At 38.5% G+C, this 24,177-nt stretch overlaps 1 protein-coding gene and 1 pseudogene across 1 annotated transcript in view; one reads left to right on the forward strand and one right to left on the reverse strand.

The window, feature by feature from the left end:
- CXHXorf57 (chromosome X CXorf57 homolog) overlaps positions 1 to 24,177 on the forward strand; it is a 77,901-nt gene that overhangs the window by 35,186 nt on the left and 18,538 nt on the right. Inside the window, exons 9-12 of the mRNA XM_003360407.4 lie at positions 295 to 455; positions 1,226 to 1,401; positions 12,447 to 12,520; positions 21,946 to 22,236. Coding sequence (XP_003360455.4) covers positions 295 to 455; positions 1,226 to 1,401; positions 12,447 to 12,520; positions 21,946 to 22,236 — 702 coding nt within the window. The remainder of the gene's footprint in view (positions 1 to 294; positions 456 to 1,225; positions 1,402 to 12,446; positions 12,521 to 21,945; positions 22,237 to 24,177) is intronic.
- On the reverse strand, positions 1,418 to 2,893 carry LOC110257728 (annotated as a pseudogene).

Consider the following 24,177-nt stretch of genomic DNA (forward strand, 5'->3'; position numbering starts at 1 on the left):
ACACTTTATAGTTGAAGTATGACGTATAAATTACATTCGATATGTAAAATTCCTATTTCAAATTAAAACACCAGACTACAAGACTATCTCAATTTAACTGATAAATATGTTTTGCCAATTTTACTGAAATTACATGAGGGGAGGCCAAATAGAAATCTGAAGTCCCACATATTTAAGTTAATGTAGCAAGTTTATAATTTTCATGTTGTGAAATTACATTGCAAATCTAATTCTTTTTTTTTGTCATTTCAGTTCTTTAAAACTTACAATTTCCTTGGAATTACTCTTTTGCAGTTGAGTCGCTCTTGACAGCTATAAGTGAAGTGAGGAAGGAGATTGAAGACTTGCAGTATAGGGAACAAAAGCGCATTGCAATTCAGGGAATAATTACTGTTATAAAGTATGTCCCCCATAGAATTCCAACTGAAAGTGCCTCAGCATCAGAAACACCACGGGTATGGTGCCAGAGAATTAATAGTATATCTCTGAAAGCACTGTGATTATAATCACAGTTGCTAACTTGTATGTTTCATTCAGAACTCACATGTATTGACACTTACTGATGTAAACCAAAAAGGAAAAAATTCATTTCTATTTTTTGTTTCATTTTTATGTTATTTATTTTGGAGCAGTCTGGGCTAAAGGTCACAGCCTCTGCTATTTCCCTAGGCCTTTAAGACTTGGTATCTTGTTTCTGCTTTCTGTGTGATATGAGCCTACTGTCTTTATTTAAATTTCCACGTGATATTTATGATTATATTCTTTTCCTACCTTTTGTCCAGGCCAAAGGTATAGGTATACTTCCACTGGAAGTATTTAGCTCTGTTACCAGGCTTGGCAGTTTACCTAGGTTTTATAAGAGGTAGCAATGACTCTTGTAAGATAAATGCTAAAGATATGTGCACTTCTGAAATCTAGGCAAAATCAAGATGAGTAAATTAATTTTTCCTTGAGTTTATCTTTTTAAAAATCCTTTCTAAGGTTACTATTCTCATAGAAATAAGCATATAATCCTATTTTACAGTTATGCTAATATAAGAAGGACTGTTGTTTATCTTACTTTTTAAATTGTTGTAATGGCAGGTAGATCAAGATAAATTAACATTATAAAAGCATTATTATGATTGTAAAGTTTTGTCACAACTCTCAAATTGTAGAGTCTTTTAAGAGAGAAACAATTTTTGTGAATTGACTTTAAATGTTTTCTTTAAATTTTTGGTTGTAGAATGCTAACCGACCCTCAACATCCCAAGCAGCTAAAAGAGAAAGTCAGAATCAGGAAAGAGATGGTAAACATTATCCAGATGATGGTCCTTTGGCTTCTCAAGGTATTCATACTTCATCTGGAAGTTTGAGCCCTACCAAGAAAAAAAGAATTGTACAAGGGCCATCTGACAAACCGTAAGTCATTTGTATTAAGTTTAGTTTTAATTTATTTGTCTCCTGTAAAATGAACAGTTCTACTAGAAGTTGTCTTAATTTTTTAGGGCTGCAAAAATCCAAGATCAAGGCATAGTCAGGGTGGTTTCCTTCTGAGAGCTGTGGGGAAGACTCTCTTCCATGCATCTCCCCCAGCTTCTAATGGTTTACTGGCAGTCTTTGGCATTCCTTGGATTATGGAATCATTGCCCCAGTCTCTGCCTTCATCTTCGCATGGTATTCTCCCTGTGTGCCTATGCATCCAAATTTTTCTTTAAGGACACCAGCCACAGTGGATTAAGGACCCGTTTTTTTTTCTATTTTAGCATCCAACTGGATTTTATTTGACACGATACAATATGGCTGCAGGAAGAGCAAACTGAAAAGACAAAGCAGAAAAGACATGGTTCTATCTAATTTACAATTAAGAAACAGGAGGGCAAGTCATTACATGAATACCAAAACAGTTGAGCTTGCTGGAAGACTTCTCTCTTTCTAGTGCCCATATTTTTGGAATTCCCACTCTCTGCTGTTCAGTGGACACACATGCCATGTTTTGGGCCAGCAGGAGATGCAGTGGAAGTGAAAAGCACAGTTAACAGACTCCCCATGCAACGGTGCGCTCTTCCGAAGTAGCCAACGCCTGGCTGGCTTGACACTCTATGCAAAGATACATAATGTGGTTCCTGCAGCTGGCACAGTTATCAACCACAATATCCCAGCCCCAGAGGGTTACTGCATTGCACTTTTTCACTTCAAACCACTTTCTTGCCTGTGCTGCTGTTCGTGCCACTCGGGTTATCCACATCTGTTGCTGCTGCCATTTTGGAAACACATGGTCTGTCCAGGACCCATTCTAGAGTACTGGTGTACTTTAGTATGAGCTCATCTTAACCAATCACATCTTCAGTGACCCTATTTCCAAATAAGGTCATATTCTTAGGGTCACTGAAGATGTAATTGGTTACATATTGGTAGGCTTAGTGATATTTGGCGGGGACAGAATTCAACCCATAACAATCTGCCCTCTAAAAATTCATGACTTTCTCACATACAGAAGACACTAACCCCACCACAACATCCCCAAAAGCTAGACCAACATCAACTCTAAGTCCTAAATATCATATAAATCCATCTATGGACATTTTAAATTAGAAGTGTTCCCTCCTCTTCAATTTTTTGGAGGAGTTTTAGAAAGATAAGTAGTAAATCCTCTTTTAATGTTTGGTAGAATTCCCCTGTGAAGCTGTCAGGTCCTGGACTTTTGGTTTAGGGGGAGGTTTTTGATTATTGTTTTAATCTCTTTACTAGTGATCAGTCTATTCAGATTTTCTGTTTCTTCATAATTCAGTCTTGAAAGGTTGTATGCTTCTAAGAATTTGTCCATTTTTTCTAGATTGTCCAATTTGTTGGCATATAACTATTCATAATAGTCTCTGATAGGCCTTAGTATTTTTGGGGTATTCATTGTTATTTCTTCTCTTCCATTTTTTATTTTATTTATCAGAGCCTTGTCTTCTTTCTTAATGACTCTGGCTAAAGGTTTGTCAATTTTCTTTATATTTCAAAGAACTAGTGGCTCTTAAATTGTTTTTTGTTTGGTTGGTTGGTGGGTTGGTTGGGTTTTTTATTGTTGTTGTGGTTTTTTTTTGTTTTGTTTTTTTTTTTGCTTTTCTACTCTGATATCTGTGATTTCCTTCTTTCTACTTACTTCATTTGTTCTTTTTCTTCCTTCAGATGGAAGGCTAAACTGTTTATTTGAGATTTTTATTTGTTTTCTTTTCTCTTCTTCTTTTTCTTTTTTTAGGGCCATATTCATGGCATATGCAAGTTCCCAGGCTAGGGGTCGAATCACAGCTGCAGCTGCCAGCCTATGCCATAACCACAGCAACACCAGATCTGAGCCACATCTGTGACCTACACGACAGCTCATAGCAAAGCTGGATCCTTACCCCACTGATGAGCACCAGGGATCAAACCCACATCCTCATGGATACTAGTCAGGTTCGTTATCACTGAGCCACAACGGGAACTACTTTATTGTTTCTTTCTTTCTTTTATTTTTTTTTTTTTTGTCTTTTTAGGACCACACCTGCAGCTATGGAGGTTCCCAAGCTAGGGGTCAAATCAGAGCTGTAGCTTCTGGCCTACACCACAGCCACAGCAACGCCAGATCCAAGCCGTGTCTGCCACCCACACTGTGACTCACGGAAACACTGCATCCTTTCTTTAACCCTCTGATTGAGGCCAGGGATTGAACCTGCATCCTCATGGATACTAGTCAGATTCTTTTCCACTGAGTCACAACAGAACTCCCTTTATTGTTTCTTAAGGTACGCCTATATTACTAAAATCTTCCATCTTAGTATCACTTTTGCTAAATCTCATAGTTTTTGCTTTGTTGAATTTTCATTTTATTTGTCTTCAGGTATTTTTTTTTCTTCAGGTATTTTTTTATTTCTCCTTTGATTTCTTCATTGACCCAATAGTTGTTCAATAGCATGTTGTTCACTGACCCCATACTTGTGATTTTTTTTAGCTTTCTTCTTATAGTTGGTTACTAGTTTCGTGCTACTGTGATCAGAAAAGATACTTGATGTAATTTCAAATCTTTTAAAATTTATTGAGACTTGTCTTTTGTCCCAACATATGGTCTGTCCTTGAGAAAGTTCCATGAGAAATGTGTTTTCTGCTGCATTTGGATGGAATGTTCTGTACAGAGCTATCAAATCCATCTGGTCTAATATTTCAGTTAAGGCTATTGTTTCCTTGATGATGTCCTGTCTGAATGATATATCCATTGATGTAAGTGGGATGTTGAAATTCCCTGTTATTGTGTTGCTGTCAATTTCTCCTTTTAAGTCTGTTAATAATCGCTACATGTTTTGGTGCTCCTAATGTTAGGTGCATACATATTAATCACTGTTATGTCTTCCTGATGAATTGTCCACTTTATTATTATACTGTCCATTGTATCTTGTTACCATTTTTGGCTTAAAGTGTATTTTGTCTGATATGCATATGACTACATCTGCTTTCTTGTGGCTGCAATTTGCTTGGAGTATCATCTTTCATCCCTTCACTTTGGACGTATGTTTGTCTTTAGAGCTGAGGTGAGTCTCCTGGGGCAGCATATAGTTGGATCTTTTACTTTTATTTATTTATTTTTGGGGTGACTGCACCCACAGCATATGGAAGTTCCCAGGCTAGGGCTTGAATCAGAGCTGCAGCTGCCAGCCAACACCACAGTTCACAGAAATGCTGGATTCTTAACCCATTGAGCAAGGCCAGGGATCAAACCTACATCCTCATGGATACTAGTTAGATTCCTAACCTGCTGAAGCACAACAGGAATTCTGGGTCTTGTTTTTTGTTTGTTTGTTTTTATCTTTTTATGCTTCACCCACAGCATATGGAGGTTCCCAGGCTATGGGTTGAATCAGAGCTGTAGCCACTGCCTACACCACAGCCACAACAATGCCAGATCCGAGCTGAGTCTGCAAACTACACCGCTTTTTTTTTCCTTATATTTCAATCTGCCATTTTGGTTTGGTTATTTTCTGTGATTTTTTCTCAGTTTCCGGTTTTTTTTATGTTTTGTGTCTCTGCTCTAGGTTTATGTTTTAATAGTTACTATGAGGCTGGGTATAATATCTCATAGATAAAATAGTCCTTTTTCTGCTTATAGCATCTTATCTTCATCTACCTATATACATTATGCCCTTTTTGTCATCCCTCTTTGTGTTTTTATTGTCTCAGATTATCCCTTTTTATCTTGTGAGTTTGTTAGCAAATTGAGGTAGCTGTAGTTATTTTTTTCTTCTTTTCTCTCTTTTAGCCTTTATGCTATAATAAAATGTTTAAAAACAGATTATGATATAGAGTTAGACTTTTCAGATTCTGTCTATTACATTCCTCAAAGTTTTATGTACTTTCTGGCATTTTTGTTTCTGATAGAAGAGCTCCTTTCAACATTTCTTGTAAGGCTGGTCCAGTGTTAATGAACTCCCTTAGCTTTTGTTTGTCTGGGAAACTCTTTACATCTCCTTTATATCTGAGTGATAACTTTGCTGGAAAGAGTATTCTTGGGACATAGTTTTTGTCTTTCAGTATTTTGAGAATGTCATTCTACTCCCTCCTGCCTGTAGAGTTTCTGCTAAGAAATATTCTGATAGCCTAAGATGGGTTCCTTTAAAGTTGCCATCCTTTTTTCCCTCACTACCTTTAAAATTTTTTGGTCATTGACTTTTGATAGTTTTAGCATAATGTGTCTTGAAGAAGGTCTTTTTGCATTGAGCCAACTAGATGTTCTCTTAGCTTCATCAACTTGTATATGCCATTCCTTCCGCAGATTGGGGAACTTCTCAGTTATTATTTCTATAAATAAAATCTCTCCTCCCTTCTCCTTCTCTTCTCCTTCTGGGATATCCATTGCCCTAATATTGCCCCTCCTAAAAGAGTCACATAGGTCTCACAGAATTAACTCATTTTTTAAAAATATTTTAATTCTCTTTCCTCTTCTACTTGTATCATTTCTGTATTTCTATCTTCGAGCTCTAATTCTCTCTTCCGTATGGTCTGCTCTATTTTCACCACTTTGTAATGTATTCTTCAACTTGTTTATTGAATTTTTCACCTCCAGAATTTTTTTTTTTTTAGGGCCACATCTGAGGCATATGGAGGTTCCCAGGCTAGGGGTCAGATTGAAGGTGTGGCCACCAGGCTATACCACAGCTACAGCAACACTAGATTTGAGCCACATCTGCAACCTATACCACAGCTCAAGGCAACACTGGATCCTTAACCCACTGAGCGAGGCCAGGGATCAAATGAATGGCCTCATGGATACTAGTCAGATTCATTTCTGCTGTACCACCACAGGAACTCCAGAATTTCTTTTTTTATTATTATTATTTTAACTTTATGGCCACCCTTGTAGCATGTGGAAGTTCCTGGGCCAGGGATTGAATCCAAGCTGCAGCAGTGACCTGTGCCGCTGCTGGGGCAACACTGGATCCTTTTAACCCATTGCATCGGGCTGGGAATCACACCCACACCTCTATACTAACCTGAGCCACTGCAGTTGTATTCTTAACCCACTGCGCCATGGCAAGAACTCCAAGCTCCAGAATTTCTGATTGGTTCATTGTATTTTATTTTATTTTTATTTTTTGGCTGCTGTTTTGACATATGGAATTCCTGGGCCAGGGGTCAGATCTGAGCCACAGTTACACCCTGCACCACAGCTCTGGCAATGCCAAATTCTTTAACCCACTGTGCTGGGCCAGGGATCAAACCTGTGTCCTTGCGCTACAGAGACACCACCCATCCCTCTTGCACCAAACTGGGAACTCCTGATTGGTTCATTTTAGAGTTTCAATCTCTTTGATAAAGTATCCCTTTTGTTCATGAATTTAATTCCTGAGCTAATTGAACTGTCCTTCTGAGTTTTCTTGTAGCTCATCGAGTTTTATAACAGGTATTTTGAATTCTCTATCAATTAGATCACAATATTCTGTGATTTTAAGTTTAGTTTTTGGAGAATTATCATTTTCTTTTTGTGGCACAATGTTACTGTGGTTCCTCATGGTACTTAATGAGTTATTCCTCTGCTGTCTTATTTCAAGTGGCAAACACCTTTCTTCTTTAGGTAGGTTTTTTTGGGTTTGTTTATTTGTTTGTTTTTTGTTTGTTTGTTTGTTTTTTCCTTCACTTGTTTCTAACTATTCAACAGGTTAGAAATTAAAGTCCTTTCTTTTACCTTCCAGTAGGTGGTGGTATAGCACAAGTTTTTGGTTTCACTTACCTGTGCTGTCTGGTTGTATTTGACAGTAAGGACTTTCCACACTCCACCACCCCTGTCAGAGGTATCACCCAATGCCCTGGTTATCTTGCCTTGTGCCTCCAGGGTCATTAGTGTCATGTTGCTGCTGCTGTGGCTGGTGTCACTGCCTGGGGGGCATCAGGATGGCGAATTCTTCTGCCGTGTCTAAGTCGCAGGCTCTGCCACTACAGGCTCTGCCACTGCAGGGGATAACCCAGGGGACACACGAAGCTCTGCCGTATTCAGTATTGTCAGGTTTGAGGACTTTACTGCGGTAAGCAGAGGGCAAGAGGCCAGAGTCATGAGCACCTCCAGGACTGGAGAGACAGAGTCCAAGCCCCTACTGCCGCTGCTACCCAGTCATCTGTGGCTACAGGCACTGCTGAAGCCAAGAGGCCAGAGTCATACGTACCACCTCCCCTGTTGCTACTGGGTTCTCTGGAACTATACATTCAGCTGTCATGGGGACCAGGATTGCAAGCACCACCTCCACCGTTCCCCAAGTTCCACTTCTGTGTGTTCTGGTCCACCCACCTTTAGATGTCAGATATGTGGAATTCTCCAGTGTCCTGGTCACAGAGCAGAGGCACTTTTATTGAGTTGTGGACTGTTGTTTACTGATTGTAGATAGGAGAGAGACAAAGAAAGAATCTCCCTTTGCCATGATACTGATATCACTTTCCATTCACTTTTAATGGAATCAATGATATAAACAGTCCCCAACTTAACAATCGTTCAACTCACAATTTTTCAACTTTACGATGGTATGAAAGCAATGCATTCAGTAGAAACCATACTTTAAATTTTGAATTTTTTTTTTTTTGTCCTTTTGCCATTTCTTGGGCCGCTCCCGTGGCATATGGAGGTTCCCAGGCCAGGGGTCAAATCGGAGCTGTAGCCTCCGGCCTACGCCAGAGCCACAGCAATGTGGGATCCGAGCCGAGTCTGCAACCTACACCACAGCTCACGGCAACGCCGGATCGTTAACCCACTGAGCAAGGGCAGGGACGGAACCCGCAACCTCATGGTTCCTAGTCGGATTTGTTAACCACTGCGCCATGACGGGAACTCCTAAATTTTGAATTTTGATCTTTTTTTTTGACTAACAATATGCATTACTATACTCTTTTAATGCAGGGCAGTCAGCCACGAAATTGCAAGTGTAAACAACTGATACAGTGACAACCATCCTGTACCCATACAACCATTTTTTCACTTTCAATACAGTATTCAATAAATTACATGTGATATTAAATATTTCATTACAAAATTAGATGATTTTGCCCAACTGTAGGACAGTAAGTGTTTTGAGTAAGTTTAAGGTAGGCTAGGCTAAGCTACAGTGATCGATGGGTTAGGTGTATTAAATTCATTCTCAAGTTATGCTGTTTTCAGAGTACAGTGGGCTTATTGGGATTTAACCCCATCATAAGTTGAGGAAAATCTGTATTGGGGGCTAATGTCAATTTTTTTCTTTTCTTTCTTTTTTTCTTTTTTTTTAGGGCCACACCCACAGCATATGGAAGTTCCCAGGCTAGGGGTTGAATCAGAGCTGCAGCTGCTGGCCTACGCCACAGCCATAGCAATGCCAGAGCCAAGCCAGGTCTTCGACCTACACCACAGCTCACAGCAACGCCAGATCCTTAATCCCTTGAGTGAGGCCAGAGATTGAACCCTCATCCTCTTGGATGCTAGTCAGGTTCGTTACCACTGAGCCACAATGGGAACTCCCGGGGCTTATGTCAATTTTTATACTATTTGCTTAATCAAATAGTTTTAATTTTTCAGTTTCCCCTCTTTTAATTTGATAGGTATGTATTCTTTAGTGGTTACTCAATAAATCACAAACTGAACACTTGATTTATGGTTAAATACAAATTATTTTACCATTTTCCTGGTAATACTAGATTCTTAGAACACTTCAAGTCCATTTACTTCCATTTTCATTATTTTTGTCTTGTATTTTAATTTTACATACATTTTAAATTCTATGAGACATTATTTTCTTACATGGTTAGCATTCACAAAATATTTAAACACGTTTTTTAGGTTCTTTTTATTCCTACTTGTATTTCCATGCTTCTCTCTGGGATCATTTTCCTTCTGACTGAAGAATTACTCTTAGCACTTACTTCAGTATATCTTGCCAATGGTATATTCTCTGTTTTTGTTCAAAAACATCTTCATTTCACCTTTATTTCTAAAGGATGTGTTCACTAAGTTGCATGTTCTTTAAAATGTCCAATTCTACCATTCTAATACTTTCATTGTTTCTACTAAGAGTCAGACTAATGTCTTTTAATTACTCCTTCAAAGATATTGCATCCTTGCTCTCTGAGTGTTTTAAGATTTTTGTCTTTGATTTTCAACTGTTTAAATATGATGTACCAAGGACTGATTTTCTTTATTTTTGTACTCTTCTGAGATTGCTGAGCTTCTTGAATCTGTGAATTGATATCTTTCATCAGCTTTGGAAAACTATCTGCCATTACCTCTTCAAATATATTTTCTGCCTCATTATTTCTTCTCTTTCCACGATTCCTGTTTCTTACATTAGCACTTCTGTGAACAAGTTTCTTACACTGTATTCTTTTTAATTTATGTACATATTTCATTTTGGGTTTTGATTCTGTGCTTCGGTTTGGACCTGTTACTCCATTTACTTTTACTATATCCAATCTGCTAATAATCTTATCAGTTGAGTTCATTGAGCTCTTATTGGGTTTCCAATCCAATTAGCTGTACTGTTGTTCAATTCTAATACTGACTACCCAGATTTTAACATCAGACTCTACAGGTTTAAAAGCTTAATCCTCCACAAGATTGACCTTACATTAGATGCTAGTCATAATTCAGCTGGTCCCCAGGCTACTCTCATTTTTAACTAATTGGCTACAAATTTAGGAGTTCCTGACCCCCTAGAGTCAAAAGCTCACTATAATGATGCAGAGACCTCAGAAAAGCTCTATACTTATAGTCACAGTTTTATTATAAAGGATGCAGATCAGGAAGAGCCAAATGAGGAGACACATAAAGTCTGAGAGAAAACATGGGCTTTCTGTGCTTTCTTCTCCTTGTGGAATCCAGTCGTGTCACTCTACTGGCACATCATTGTATTCTAAATCCTGGATTGCTGACTCCAGTGTCTGTATCACCCATTGGTCTGCTTCCGTCAGTACAATTTAAAATAATTATAAATATGACCATTTAAGGGGTTGTATCAATGAGCATTTTAATCCAAATGGTAATGAACCATGGTGTACTCTGTTAGATGGTAAAATGCAATCAGAATATATCAAGCAATTCAAAAGTTAGCACTGAGGAATAAAATAGAATACATGGGACATTGTAACTTATTCTTTGCACTCTGTTGGTAAATTTTATTCCATCAAGATAGAGAATAAACCATACCAAGGTTAGGTGAATCCTTAAAAATCATTATCAGTGTCTCATTCTAAGAAAAGCAGAAGGCACTATAGGAAAGGCTACAATAATATTAATTTTATGTTGTTATATAAATGACGAAACGGCATGCTACAGAATCTAAGGTCAGTAAGTTGGTGAAAAGGGCAAAGTTATAGTATGGTTTGTTGCCTCTGACATAATTTTTATAATATTTGGTCCACTATCCATTATATGCAGTTATCTTGTTTTAGCCATCTTGTCTCTTTCTTTCCTCAGGTGCCCCCTTCAACTTCATATATTTTTGTTTTTCATCTCTCTTTTCAGTTTCTTCAGTTGATACCCACAGACATTATATACCTCCACTTCCATCATTTACCCTCTCACCTTTAAGACACAAGGCATACACATAAATGATTGTATTCTCCAGTATAAATCTCCTAAGCCAGTTTTGAAAAAATTTTATACCATATAACAGTGCAGTTAGAGTTTGGCAAGCTATTTCCTCTCATTTTTTTCAGATGAGAAAAAAAAATCTCTTTATAATGCCATGTATTTAAAAGTATATACATACTGTTTAATCTCAAAATATATGTAATTTAACTATATTTTAGTTATTTAAACGTATCTAAGAGTTTATGTTTTTGGTTTACTAATTTCTAGAAATACCATGTTTCAACAGTCAGAAAAAATGTAAAATTGCAAATATAAAGTGGGTTTTTATTTGCTGGAGTTTTATAGTTAAATGGATGCATTCTTCCTTTATGAAAGCCACTTATTTCTATTTTATTAATAACTCATTAGTAAAATAAAAATACTACAATTATGAAATACATCTATTAGTAAAATAAGTTGAGCAGTCTTATGTGACCTTCCACAATATGACATTTCCATTTTGCTTCATGCTTTCAGTTCTGGAAATGGCAATAGAAAAACTCATCCTAGAGAGATGCTGAAAGTTTATAAGGAAATCTTTATTATAAATGCAAGCTTCTCTCCTCAGCTTCAAAATAAGATGCTTCCCTTTTCAGTTTTTTTTTTTTTTTCAGTTCAATAAGCAGTTACTGCGTGGTTAGTCTGTGAAGACACAAAAATAAATAAACTTAAGTCTATATTTCTGTAGAGTTTATGGTAGACTCTAGTAGAAGAGACAGACCGAAAAACCAGTCATTTTATTACAGTGTGATGACTGCTATGATAAGTTTATTCGTGGCAGTATGACAGCATGTACCAGGATCAGTGAGTCTTGGCTAGAGAACAAGGATGACTTCTTATAGGAAATAATACCTGAGGTAATGTTGAAGGAGGAGTCCGAGTTAACTGGGCAAGGAAAAGGAGCCTAGGGTTTCCTGGCTGAAAGAAAAGCATGAAGGTTTGAAGCAACATAAGGCTTATAGAAAACTCTGAAATGAGGTTGGCGAGTTAGGCCAAATAATTTCCAGAATATTTGAACAAAGCAAACATGAAAATAGGTCATTGAACAAATGTTTAACTTCCTATCTCATAGAGGATGAAATACAAATATCTAGCTTTAGTTGATATTTAATAAAGTTGATCACTTTCTTTTGTGAAATACTCCTCAAAAGGACATTTCTATCTAGTGCAGTATGTGAATTATGTTAGTTTGGATATTTGTTCATAATTTTGAATGTTTCCCATAAATTTCTAATGCATGACTCTAAAAAACTAAATCTGTGCATTTTCTAAATGTACTGAATTAGAATAAATTCTGAGTGAAACCAATGAATTTGTTCCCATTCAAGCCTCTTTTCATAACTATCTATTTCTTTGTCTTTTGCAGAGTTACTGTGCCTCAGCCAGAAACTTCTGCAGAATCAAAAGGAAATAAACCAACCACATCAAGCAACGTCCAACGTATGTTGTTTTGATGATGATGATGATTTATAAAGTCTTTATGGAACACAATTATATACAGATTGCTATTTGATTTGATTATGCATTTTTGGGTCATGTTTGCCGCTGGCATAATATATGTACTTTACATAGACATGTAACTAGTTATTTTTATTTCTTTTTATTTATATTAGCTTAGGTCCTTGTCAAAAGTACTGGTTCTCAATTAAGAACAATTTAGTATCATCACCCAAGAGCAAATAAATATAAACAAACTTATACTTCCTATATTTTCTTTGGTAGTACATCCCTTCAGAAGTACTATTTTAAGGAGTTCCCGTCGTGGAGCAGTGGTTAACGAATCCGACTAGGAACCATGAGGTTGCAGGTTTGATCCCTGCCCTTGCTCAGTGGGTTGAGGATCTGGCGTTGCTATGAGCTGTGGTGTAGGTTGCAGACGAGGCTCGGATCCCCTGTTGCTGTGGCTTTGGTGTAGGCAGTGGCTGTAGCTCCAATTTGACCCCTAGCCTGGAAACTTCCATATGCCACCGGTGTAGCCCTAAAAAGACAAAAAAAAAAAGTCTTTTTAATTAACAGAATAATAAAACGGTATTAATTTTTTATTTGACAATAACTATAGGTAAGACTTAAAAGTTACTTATTGGGGAGTTCCCGTCGTGGCGCAGTGGTTAACGAATCTGACTAGGAACCATGAGGTTGCGGGTTCGGTCCCTGCCCTTGCTCAGTAGGTTAACGATCCGGCGTTGCCGTGAGCTGTGGTGTAGGTTGCAGACGCGGCTCGGATCCCCTGTTGCTGTGGCTCTGGCGTAGGCCGGTGGCTACAGCTCCAATTCGACCCCTAGCCTGGGAACCTCCATATGCCGCCGGAGCCGCCCAAGAAATAGCTAAAAAGACAAAAAAAAAAAAAAAGTTATAGTTCCTTCCTCTGCTCTTAGATAGACTGGTTTGAATTTTGGGTTCATTTCTGAAGAGCTTTCATAGCACAGTTTAGTTCTGGTAGGGTATCCTTAGAATGATTTTTGTTTAAATCAGATCTCACAAAAAGTCATCTCTTTAGACTAGACTTTTTAACTCTTTAGATCCTTCTTGCTTTTTGAGTTCTTCTTGTTTGAAGATTGACTCCTAGTTAATCTGACAGATTAAGAACCCACAAAAGGATCTGAACTGCAACTCCCCCTAAAAAAGGTAGAAAATAAGAGGAAAATCATTATAAATATATAACTAAACTGAAACAACAATGAAAAATCTCTAAGTGGCCAAAACAAAAGAGTTGAAATTTAGTGGTGAGTAGGAACTAAAACTGTTCATGGGCATTTCAGATCTAGATAGAAGCCTGAATGGTCATAGGCTAAGGTATAATAACCATGTAGAAAGGAGAGTCCAGACCGCAGGCCTTTTGCATGTGACGAAGTAGAATTAATATAAAGTTGGAAGGTTATTAAGGGCCAGTTAAATTATCTTCATCAACATAAGGAAGTATCAAGGAGCTTTCTGTATTCTCTGAGTAATGGGTAGGAAAATTGACTTAGTACCCACATACTTGAATTAGAACTCTTGTCGGAAGTTCCTTGGTGGCCTAGTGGTTAAGGAAAAGGCATTGCCACCACCATGGCTCAAGTTACTGCTGTGGCTTAGGTTTGATCCCTGGCCCAGGAACTTCCACATGCAGGGGGAATAGCAAAAAAACAAAACAAAACAAAAAAAAACCCTTGTTGAACAACAAATTCTATTTCACTAGTCTGTATGTATGTCCCTATACCAGTATCACTGTTTTGATTACTGTATCTTTGTATGAAGTTTTGAAATTGGGGAATATGAGTTCTTCGACTTTGTTCTTCTTGTTTAAGATTGCTTTAGCATTCAGGATTTCTTGTAATTCCATGAATTTAAGGATCTATTTTACTATTTCTGCAAAATAGACTTTTGAGATTTAATGAGTCTATAGATTGTTTTAGATAGTATTGACATATAAGTTTTCTAGTCCTTGAACATAGGACTTCTTTCTATTCATTTTCAAGTATTTAATTTATTTCAGCCATGTTTTGTAGTTTTCAGTGTACAAGTCTTTAACCTCCTTGCTTAAATTGATTCCTAAGTATTCTATTCTTTTAGCTGCTATTATAATTGAAACAGCTTTTTTAATTTCTTTTCAAACTCTTTTCTTGTTATAGGTCTATGGAGATTTTCTTTTCTTTTTTAGCGAGTTAGGTAAATTTTTTGTTTTTAGGAATTTGTTTCATCTAGGTTTTCTAATTTGTTGGTGTATGGTTGTTCATAGTATTCTATTATAATCCTTTGTATTTCTACAATTAATCATGTTTTCATTTCTGAATTTAGGTATTTATGTCTCTCTCTTTAGGGAGGAAGTTGGTTGAGGTAAAGTATCAATTTTGTTGGTCTTTTTTTTTGGTCCCACCCATGGCCAGAAGTTCCCAGGCCAGGAATCAAACCGCTGCCATACCAGAGATCTGGGTCACTGCAGTGACAATGCCAGATCCTTAACCTGCTGAGCCACACAGGAACTCCTATATAAATCTTTTTGAGTTAGTGTTTTTGATTTCTTAGATAAATACACATTAGTAGAATTGCTGGATCATATTGTTATTTTATCTTTATTTTTATTTTTTGGCCATGCCCATGGCATGTGGAAATTCCCAGGCTAGGGATTGAACCCACACCAAAGCAGCAACCCAAACTGCTGCAGTGACAATGCTGGATCCTTAACCTGCTCCACAAGAGTACTTCCGTCTATCTTTACGTTTTTGAGGAACCTCCATACTGTTTTCCATAGTCACTACTCCAATTTACATTCCCACCAACAGCATACAAGGGTTCCCTTTTCTCCACATCCTCACCAAAACTTGTATTTCTTGTGTTTTGGGTAATAGCCATTTTAACAAACGTGAGATGATATCTCATTATGATTTTGATTTGCATTTCCCTGATGATTAGTGATGTCAAACATCTTTTTATGTTTCTGTTGACCATTCATATGTCTTCTTTAGAAAAATGTCTATTCAGACCCTCTACCTCCCCGCCCCCCGCCACCGCCCATCTGTCTTTGTTGGCTGTACCAGCCACATGCAGTTCCCAGGTCAGGGATTGAACCCACACTACAGCAGTGACAACACCAGATCCTTTACCTACTGAGCCATCAGGGAACTTGCCTCTGCCCGTTTTTATTTTTTCATTTTATTTTTTTTGTCTTTTTGCCTTTTCTAGAGCCACTCCCGTGGCATATGGAGGTTCCCAGGCTAAGGGTCCAATCGGAGCTGTAGCCACCAGCCTACGCCTGAACCACAGCAACGTGGGATCTGAGCCACGTCTGCGACCTACACCACAGCTCACGGCAACGCTGAATCCTTAACCCAGTGAGCAAGGCCAGGGATCAAACCCACAACCTCATGGTTCCTAGTCGGATTCGTTAACCACTGCACCATGACAGGAACTCCCTGCCCCTTTTTAAATAGCACTGTTTGTTTTTTACTATTGAGTTGAATGAGTGCTTGATATATTTGGGTATTAATCCCTTATCAGATATATGATTTGCAACCGTTTTCTCCCATTCAGTAGGTTGCTTTTTCCTTTTCTGTGGAGAAGCTTTTTAGTTTGATGTAGTCCCATTTATTTATTATACTACAGTTTTAATGAGTGAATTAGGTCTCTATGTCTTCATATGATTACTAATGTATTCCCAAATGCTTCATGAGAGATTTGGAAATTACTATCTATAAATTCACAAGTCACTCATTTTGTGACTATATAGCTAATTTGTGTGCATGGTTTGATTGTGCTAGGTGTTTTGAAGACTAGAAAGTTTAATATCTTATCCTTTGTATCTGGTAACTTCGAAAAGTAGGTAAGACATACATTGAAAAGTTAACAATAAACAATAACAATACGACTGAGATCATAAGACATTATAGGTAGCCTCTGACTTACACAGTCCTTTTAAAAAGTCCATTATATATATGCTTCCAAGCACAAACCTGATCACTGACTGGAATATCCTGCTTTTTTTTTTTCTAGCCTTGTAGATCTTGTACCAGCATGGGATCGGTGAAAGCAAGGGGGAAAGAGGCAAAGGAAAGAGCTCTTCTCCATCCTCCATGCCTCCATACATCCTTACCTATCACTCTTACACACATAATGAAATGCTGAGGGTAGATTTTGTGACGAAACACAATCAGTATGCCTACACACATACATTTATATCATGTCCTTTTTCGCTTCACAACCTAAATGTGGTTTTCTCCTGAAATTTTTCCTCATTAACACATAAATGCATTCTCACCAGAAATAAGGGTAAACTGAACCATTAAAATAGCAGCGATCACTATAATCGTAATATAGAATCATATACACACAAAAATATAGTTGCGATAGGTGATTATTAACCCGGATCTTAGTTATGCATTAGACATAAAACATAGTGTGTCATTATTTTAGTAATATTCAAGCTAGTGTGTAATTTTCCATCTTAGTTTTAGAAAAACCTGAACTCTAGATGTATTTTGTCTCTTTGCTGATTATTGCCTTTGGAATCTCGCTGTTCACAACCAATGACTACCAGTATCTCTTGTACTGGTCTCATCCATTTGTATTAATTATGAATATTGTGACAGTTAATTAGAGTCCCAAGTTACTAAATAGAAAAAACAATGAATGATTTTTTTCAGAGCTTTTCATATAAACATTAAACCTTGCCAGTTCTTTTTTGGCTGCACCTGTGACATAAGGAAGTTCCCAGGCCAGGGATCAAACTCACAACACCTCAGAGACCACGCCAGGTCCTTAACCCACTGTGCCACATCAGAAATTCCAGTCTTGCCAGTTCTTTTTTTGGGGGGAGGGATACTTTTTTTTTTATTAAAGTGTGGTTGATTTACAATGTTGTGCCAATTTCTGCTGTCCAGCAAAGTGACCCAGTCTCTCACACACACGCATATACATTCTTTTTCTCATATCATCCCCCATCATATTCCATCCCAAGAGATTGGACACAGTTCCCTGTGTTATACAGTAGGACCTCATTGCCCAACCATTCTAAATGTAATAGTTTGCGTCTACTAACCCCAAACTCCCAGTCCATCTCACTCCCTCCCCGCCCTTGGCAACCACAAGTCTGTTCTCCATGTCCGTGAATCTGTTTCTATTCTGTAGATAGGTTAATTTGTGTCACATTTTAGATTCCATATATAAGTGATATCATATAGTATTTGTCTTTCTGTTTCTGACTTCACTTAGTATGAGAATCTCTAGTCACATCCATGTTGCTGCAAATGGCATTATTTTGTTCTTTTTTATGGCTGAGTAGTATTCCATTGAGTATATGTAATACATCTTCTTAATCCATTCATCTGTTGGTGGACATTTAGGTTGTTTCTCTGTCTTGGCTATTGTGAATAGTGCTGCTATGAACATACGGGTGCATGTATCTTTTTGAATTATAGCTTTGTCCACTTTGGATATATGCCCAGGAGTGGGATTGCTAGATCATATTATAGTTCTTTTTTTTATTATTTTCCCAATACAATTTTTTTATACTGTGCAGCATGGTGACCCAGTTACACATACATGTACACATTGTATTTTCTCACATTATCATGCTCCATCGTAAGTGACTAGACATAGTTTCGAGTGCTACACAGCAGGATCTCATTGCTAATCCATTCCAAAAGCAATAGTTTGCATCTATTAATCCCAAGTTCCCAATCCATCCCGCTCCCTCCCCCTCCCCCTTGGCAACCATGAGTCTATTCTCCAAGTCCGTGATTTTCTTTTCTGTGGAAAGGTTCATTTGTGCCTTATATTAGATTGCAGATAAAAGTGATATCATGGTATTTGTCTTTCTCTTTCTGACTTACTTCACTTAGTATGAGAATCTCTAGTTCCACCCAAGTTGCTGAAAATGGCATTATGTCATTCTATTTTTATGGCTGAGTAGTATTTCATTGTGTATATACACCACATCTTCCTAATCCAATCATCTGTCAGTGGACATTTGGCTTGTTTCCATGTCTTGGCTGTTGTGAATAGTGCTTTTAGTTTTCTGAGGAACCTCCACACTGTTTTCCATAGTGGTTGTACCAATTTACATTCCCACCAACAGTGTAGGAGGCTTCTCTTTTCTCCACAACCTCTCCAGCATTTGTTATTAGTAGACTTATTAATGATGACTATTCTGACCAGTGTGAGGTGGTACCTCATAGTAGTTTTGATTTGCATTTCTCTAATAACTAGTGATGTTGAGCATTTTTTCATGTGCCCGCTGGCCGTCCATATGACTTCTTTGGAGAAATGTCTATTTAGGTCTTCTGTCCATTTTTCAATTGGGTTGTTTATTTTGTTGTTGTTGAATTGTATGAGTTATTTTTATATTTTGGAGATTAAGCCCTTGTCAGTTGCATCATTTGCAACTATTTTCTCCCATTCCATATGTTGTCTTTTCACTTTTTTTGTGGTTTCCTTTGCTGTGCAAAAGTTGCCAGTTCTTAACAATCAAATAAGAAAGCAGGCATAGGAGTTCCCTCGTGGCTCAGTGGTTAACGAATCCGACTAGGAACCATGAGGTTGCAGGTTCAATCCCTGGCCTTGCTCAGTGGGTTAAGGATCCAGCATTGCCATGAGCTGTGGTGTAGGTCGCAGACGCGGCTTGGATCCTGTGTTGCTGCGGCTCTGGCGTAGGCCAGTGGCTATAGCTCCGATTCGACCCCTAGCCTGGGAACCTAAATATGCTGCAAGTGGGCCCCAGAAAAGGCAAAAAAAAGACAAAAAAAAAAAAAAAGCAGGCATAGAAAATATTCTGACGTATTCCTGACAGTGTCGATTTTTTTTTCCCGTGGGAAAGATGTAATTACTTAATTGTAAAAAATTGGAATAGCCTATAACTTGTTCTCTGCATACTTTTTTTTTCTTTTTATGGCCACACATGCGGGATATAGAAATTCCCAGGCTTGGGGTTGAATTCGAATGACAGCTGCTAGCCAACACCACAGCCACAGCAATGCCAGATCTGAGCCACATCTGAGACCTATGCTGCATCTTGCAGCAATGCTGGATCCTTAACCCACTGAGTAAGGCCAGGGATTGAACCTGCATCCTCACAGATGCTATGTCAGGTTCTTAACCCACTGAGCCACAACAGAACTCCACGCATGCTATATTCTTTTTTGGCCATGCCCATGGAAATTACTGCTGCACTGATTCTTAACCTACTGTGCCACAGGGGAACTCTTGCATGCTCTATTTTAGAAGAAATCAGTCAGAAATTCTCACTATAACGTGTAATAGCTACTTACTGCTAATCTAAGTATGTACTTTTATTAATTTGGGTAAGGGAAGTTCAATTTCTAGAAAATAAAAAGGTTAAATCATTGCCCAGTCCTCAGTTTAGAACTATTAATTTTGTTTTCCTCTTGGCTTTATTGATTCCTTTCCTGTTCATGTGTGATTAAATGTTTTTATCCTTTTTGTTATTAAGCATTACTATAGGAAGTTAAAAATGTTCATCAACTAAATTTTGAATTTAAAAGAAAAAAAAAAAAAACTCTTGCAATGCGATATTTTGAATTCCTGGGAGGAAGTTCAACTTCTCATCCTCTCTTAAAATTCAACCTAGAATAAAGTTCAAAAAGCAGAAGAGGTGTATTAAATACACTGAAACCTTACTGTTGAAGCACCTTTCTGTCTCAGCAAGGTTTTTTTAATACTAGGAAAATAATGAATACCAAGGCATAGGCAGCCTTCAAGGAAGCAATTTCAGCAACCTGTTAAACCCTGGAACAGAGTTGCTGTCAGCTTGCCTTTTCTGGCAGAACTGACAACATGAGAAGTTCCACAAAAATCTTTTTTTCTGATTCACTCTGTCTTCAGTTCCCAAGGTATGTTCCCAATTAAAATATTATTTTTCCAAATTCCTTGGCATGGTATCTGATACCTAATAGGTGCTCAATAATTATTTGCTGAGTGAATGAATGAATGAATGAATGTGTTAATGTGTAAAAGAGAAATTATATTCTGCCTTAGAAACTAAATGTTAGATAAATTATATATAAATGATAAATTAACTTGATAATAGAGAACTATCAAGAATTGAAGTGGTCTTTTGTTTCAATTTAGATCCCTCTTTGTTTTCTACATGTTATATCTCAATGGAATACCATATAAAATAAATACCTGGTCCTTTTGAAGGAGATTTATATCCAAGAAAAAGAGTATATTTTGTATTTGTTCAGGGTACTTTAATTAATTTATTTATTTAGGGCCACACCCTCGGCATATGGAGGTTCCCAGGCTAGGAGTCTAATCAGAGCTGTAGCTGCCTGCCTATACCACAGCCACAGCAACACCAGTTCCAAGCCTCATCTGCGACCTACACCACAGCTCACGACAATGCTGGATCCTTAACCCACTGACCTAGGCCAAGGATCAAACCTGCGTCCTCATGGATGCTAGTCAGATTCGTTTCCACTGAGCCACGACGGGAACTCCATGTTCAGGGTACTTTTAGCAAAGATTAACAAAATTTTATTTTAAGCTTAAATTCCACCAGTACTAAGTGGTGGTCCAATGTCTAAAGGTTATTATTCTCATGCATTTGACCTAACTTGAATCTCTCACTGAATATAAAAGGAGTGTATTTTTTTTTTCTTTTTGCTTTTTCTAGGGCCGCTCCCGCGGCATATGGAGGTTCCCAGGCTAGGGGTCGAATTGGAGCTACAGCTGCCAGCCTACACCAGAGGCACAGCAACTCGGGATCTGAGCCACGTCTGCGACCTACACCACAGCCCACAGCAATGCCGGATCCTTAACCGATTGAGCAAAGGCCAGGGATCGAACCCGCAACCTCATGGTTCCTGGTCGGATTCGTTAACCACTGAGCCATGAGAGGAACTCCGGAATATTTGTTTATTTAAGAATATTTAGGAAATATAGAAAAAGTATAAAGAAGATAATTACAAATCTCATTAATTTCAGCAACAGAGAAAACAATACTACTTTTTAATATTTTGCAGTAAAAGTTTATTTTGGAAAGTGAATTTTAGTTCTTTGCTTACTTTAATAAGAATTATCTTTTGGACATTCAGTTTACATTTTGTAGGTGGTTGTTTTGATTTTTAAAGTTAATTAAGTTATTTCTCTTTAACCTGTGCTTTTTTTCCCCCTTTTTCAGCCACACCCACAGCATATGGAAGTTCCCAGGCCAGAGACTGAATCTGAGCTGTAGCTGCAGCCCACACCACAGCCATGGCAACACCCACTGAGCTGGGCCAGGGATCCAACCAGCAGCACCACAGAGACAAGCCAGAGCATTAGTTCACTCTGCCACAGCAGGAATTCCTAACCTGTGCTTTTTCGTGGTGAATTACTTGATTTGGCCAGTTTATAGATCAATTATGTTCATCTCATTGTTTCTTTAACAGGTCGAGGAAGCACAGGCATTGGCGTCCAAGGGAAAGCCAGAAAAACTATAAGTGATAGATGGGAAAGCCTGCTGTGGAGAGAGAAAAAGTTCGGCTTAATAGATCACCTACGTTACAGCTCTGTTCATCCTGAAAGTATTCCACGGAAATTTATTTTTGAACACAGAAATTTTCTTACCCAGCAGTATAATTCTCAGCCTGCAAAATACATACCACCAGAAGGAAGACCCCCAAAACTTGATGACTTTAAGAGTGCCCGAAGTCTTGGACATTTTGAAATAACCATCTTAGGTAAGTCAACTATTTTTTTTTTTTTTTTGCATTTTTAGGGCTGCACCAGCGGCACATGGAGGTTCCCAGGCTAGGGGTCGAATTGGAGCTGCAGCTGCCGGCCTACACCACAGCAATGCCAGATCTGAGCCACGTCTGTGACCTACACTGCAGCTCTCAGCAACACCAGATCCTTAATCCACTGAGGGAGGCCAAGGATCGAACCCGCGTCCTCATGGATACTAGTTGGGTTCATTAACCACGGAGCCACGACGAGAACTCCTTTCAATATTATTAATTTGGTGTAATATAAATATAGATGATACTATTTTGATTTTTAAAATTAAGCACTCACACCCCCAAAAAAATTAAGGCTGGAAAAACAAACCAAAACATAGAACTATCACTAATCTTCAAGCCCCCTTCAATTCTTCCATGCTTGGTTTCAATAACCAGGCATGTCATGCTTTGGGATGGATGTGGCTTACAGTGAGCCTGATGTTATGATTCTTCTATAAACAACTTTCTCATCCCTGGAGGAGCTAAAGGACTTGAGTAACATCTTGGGGCTTTTTCTTGATGTAGTGGATGTAATAAAATTTTCAAAGACTCTAAAAAAAAAAAAAAAGTTAAGGCCAAGGAGCGCTCCTGTTTGGCTCAAACCCAAGGAATGGAACATTAATTCTGGACTAAATTAAGCTTCAATCGTGGGCTTAGTCATACTGACAAGTCTTTGGGAAAAGAATGAGAACCAAGGGAACTTTCCTTATCCCTGACTCCAGCTCTCATTCTCTTCTCCTTTAGCCACCACTTTCTTGCTCATATCCTCTGCCTCTATCTTGATGATCTGAGCCATTGAAGGGAAAATGTAGCTTCAAGAGAAAGGAATACTAACTAATCCAGTGAAGATCTTATGAACAGAGATCTGTTTAGCCCCTGTAGAAAATAAAATTCTCCGAGTTCCTGTTGTGGCGCAGTGGTTAACGAATCCGACTAGGAACCATAAGGTTGCAGGTTCGATCCCTGGCCTCGCTCAGTGGGTCAAGGATCCAGCATTGCCGTGAGCTGTGGTGTAGGTTGTAGACATGACTCGGATCCCACGTTGCCATGGGCGCGGCCCAAGAGAAGGCAAAAAAGGACAAAAAAAAAAAAAGAAAGAAAATTCTCAAGTAACTTAGGTTGAACAGAAAGAAGCTATTTTAAAAATTACCTGGAGTTCCCGTCGTGGCGCAGTGGTTAACGAATCCGACTAGGAACCATGAGGTTGCGGGTTCGGTCCCTGCCCTTGCTCAGTGGGTTAACGATCTGGCGTTGCCGTGAGCTGTGGTGTAGGTTGCAGACGCGGCTCGGATCCCGCGTTGCTGTGGCTCTGGCGTAGGCCGGTGGCTACAGCTCCGATTCAACCCCTAGCCTGGGAACCTCCATATGCCGCGGGAGCGGCCCAAGAAATAGCAACAACAACAACAAAACAACAACAACAACAAAATAAATAAATAAATAAATAAATAAATAAAAATTACCTTATGCAACAAGGGGCAATAAACTAATTTTCTCAGATTGTCCTAAACCAACAAGTAGCTTTAGAACTTTCAGAAATTTAAAGATGTCAACACATTTTTATTTTATTTTATTTTATTTTTTTGGTCTTTTTGCTATTTCTTGGGCCGCTCCTGCAGCATATGGAGGTTCCCAGGCTAGGGGTCTAATCAGAGCTGTAGCCACTGGCCTACATCAGAGCCACAGCAACGCGGGATCCGAGCCGCGTCTGCAACCTACACCACAGCTCACGGCAACGCCAGATCGTTAACCCACTGAGCAAGGGCAGGGACCGAACCCGCAACCTCATGGTTCCTAGTCGGATTCGTTAACCACTGCGCCACGACAGGAACTCCTCAACACGTTTTTAAACGTTTTTGTGTGTGTCTTTTTAGGGCTGCACCCGCAGCATATGGTGGTTCCCAC

Source organism: Sus scrofa, chromosome X (genome assembly GCF_000003025.6).
Source record: "Sus scrofa isolate TJ Tabasco breed Duroc chromosome X, Sscrofa11.1, whole genome shotgun sequence".
Classification (NCBI taxonomy): Eukaryota; Metazoa; Chordata; class Mammalia; order Artiodactyla; family Suidae; genus Sus; species Sus scrofa.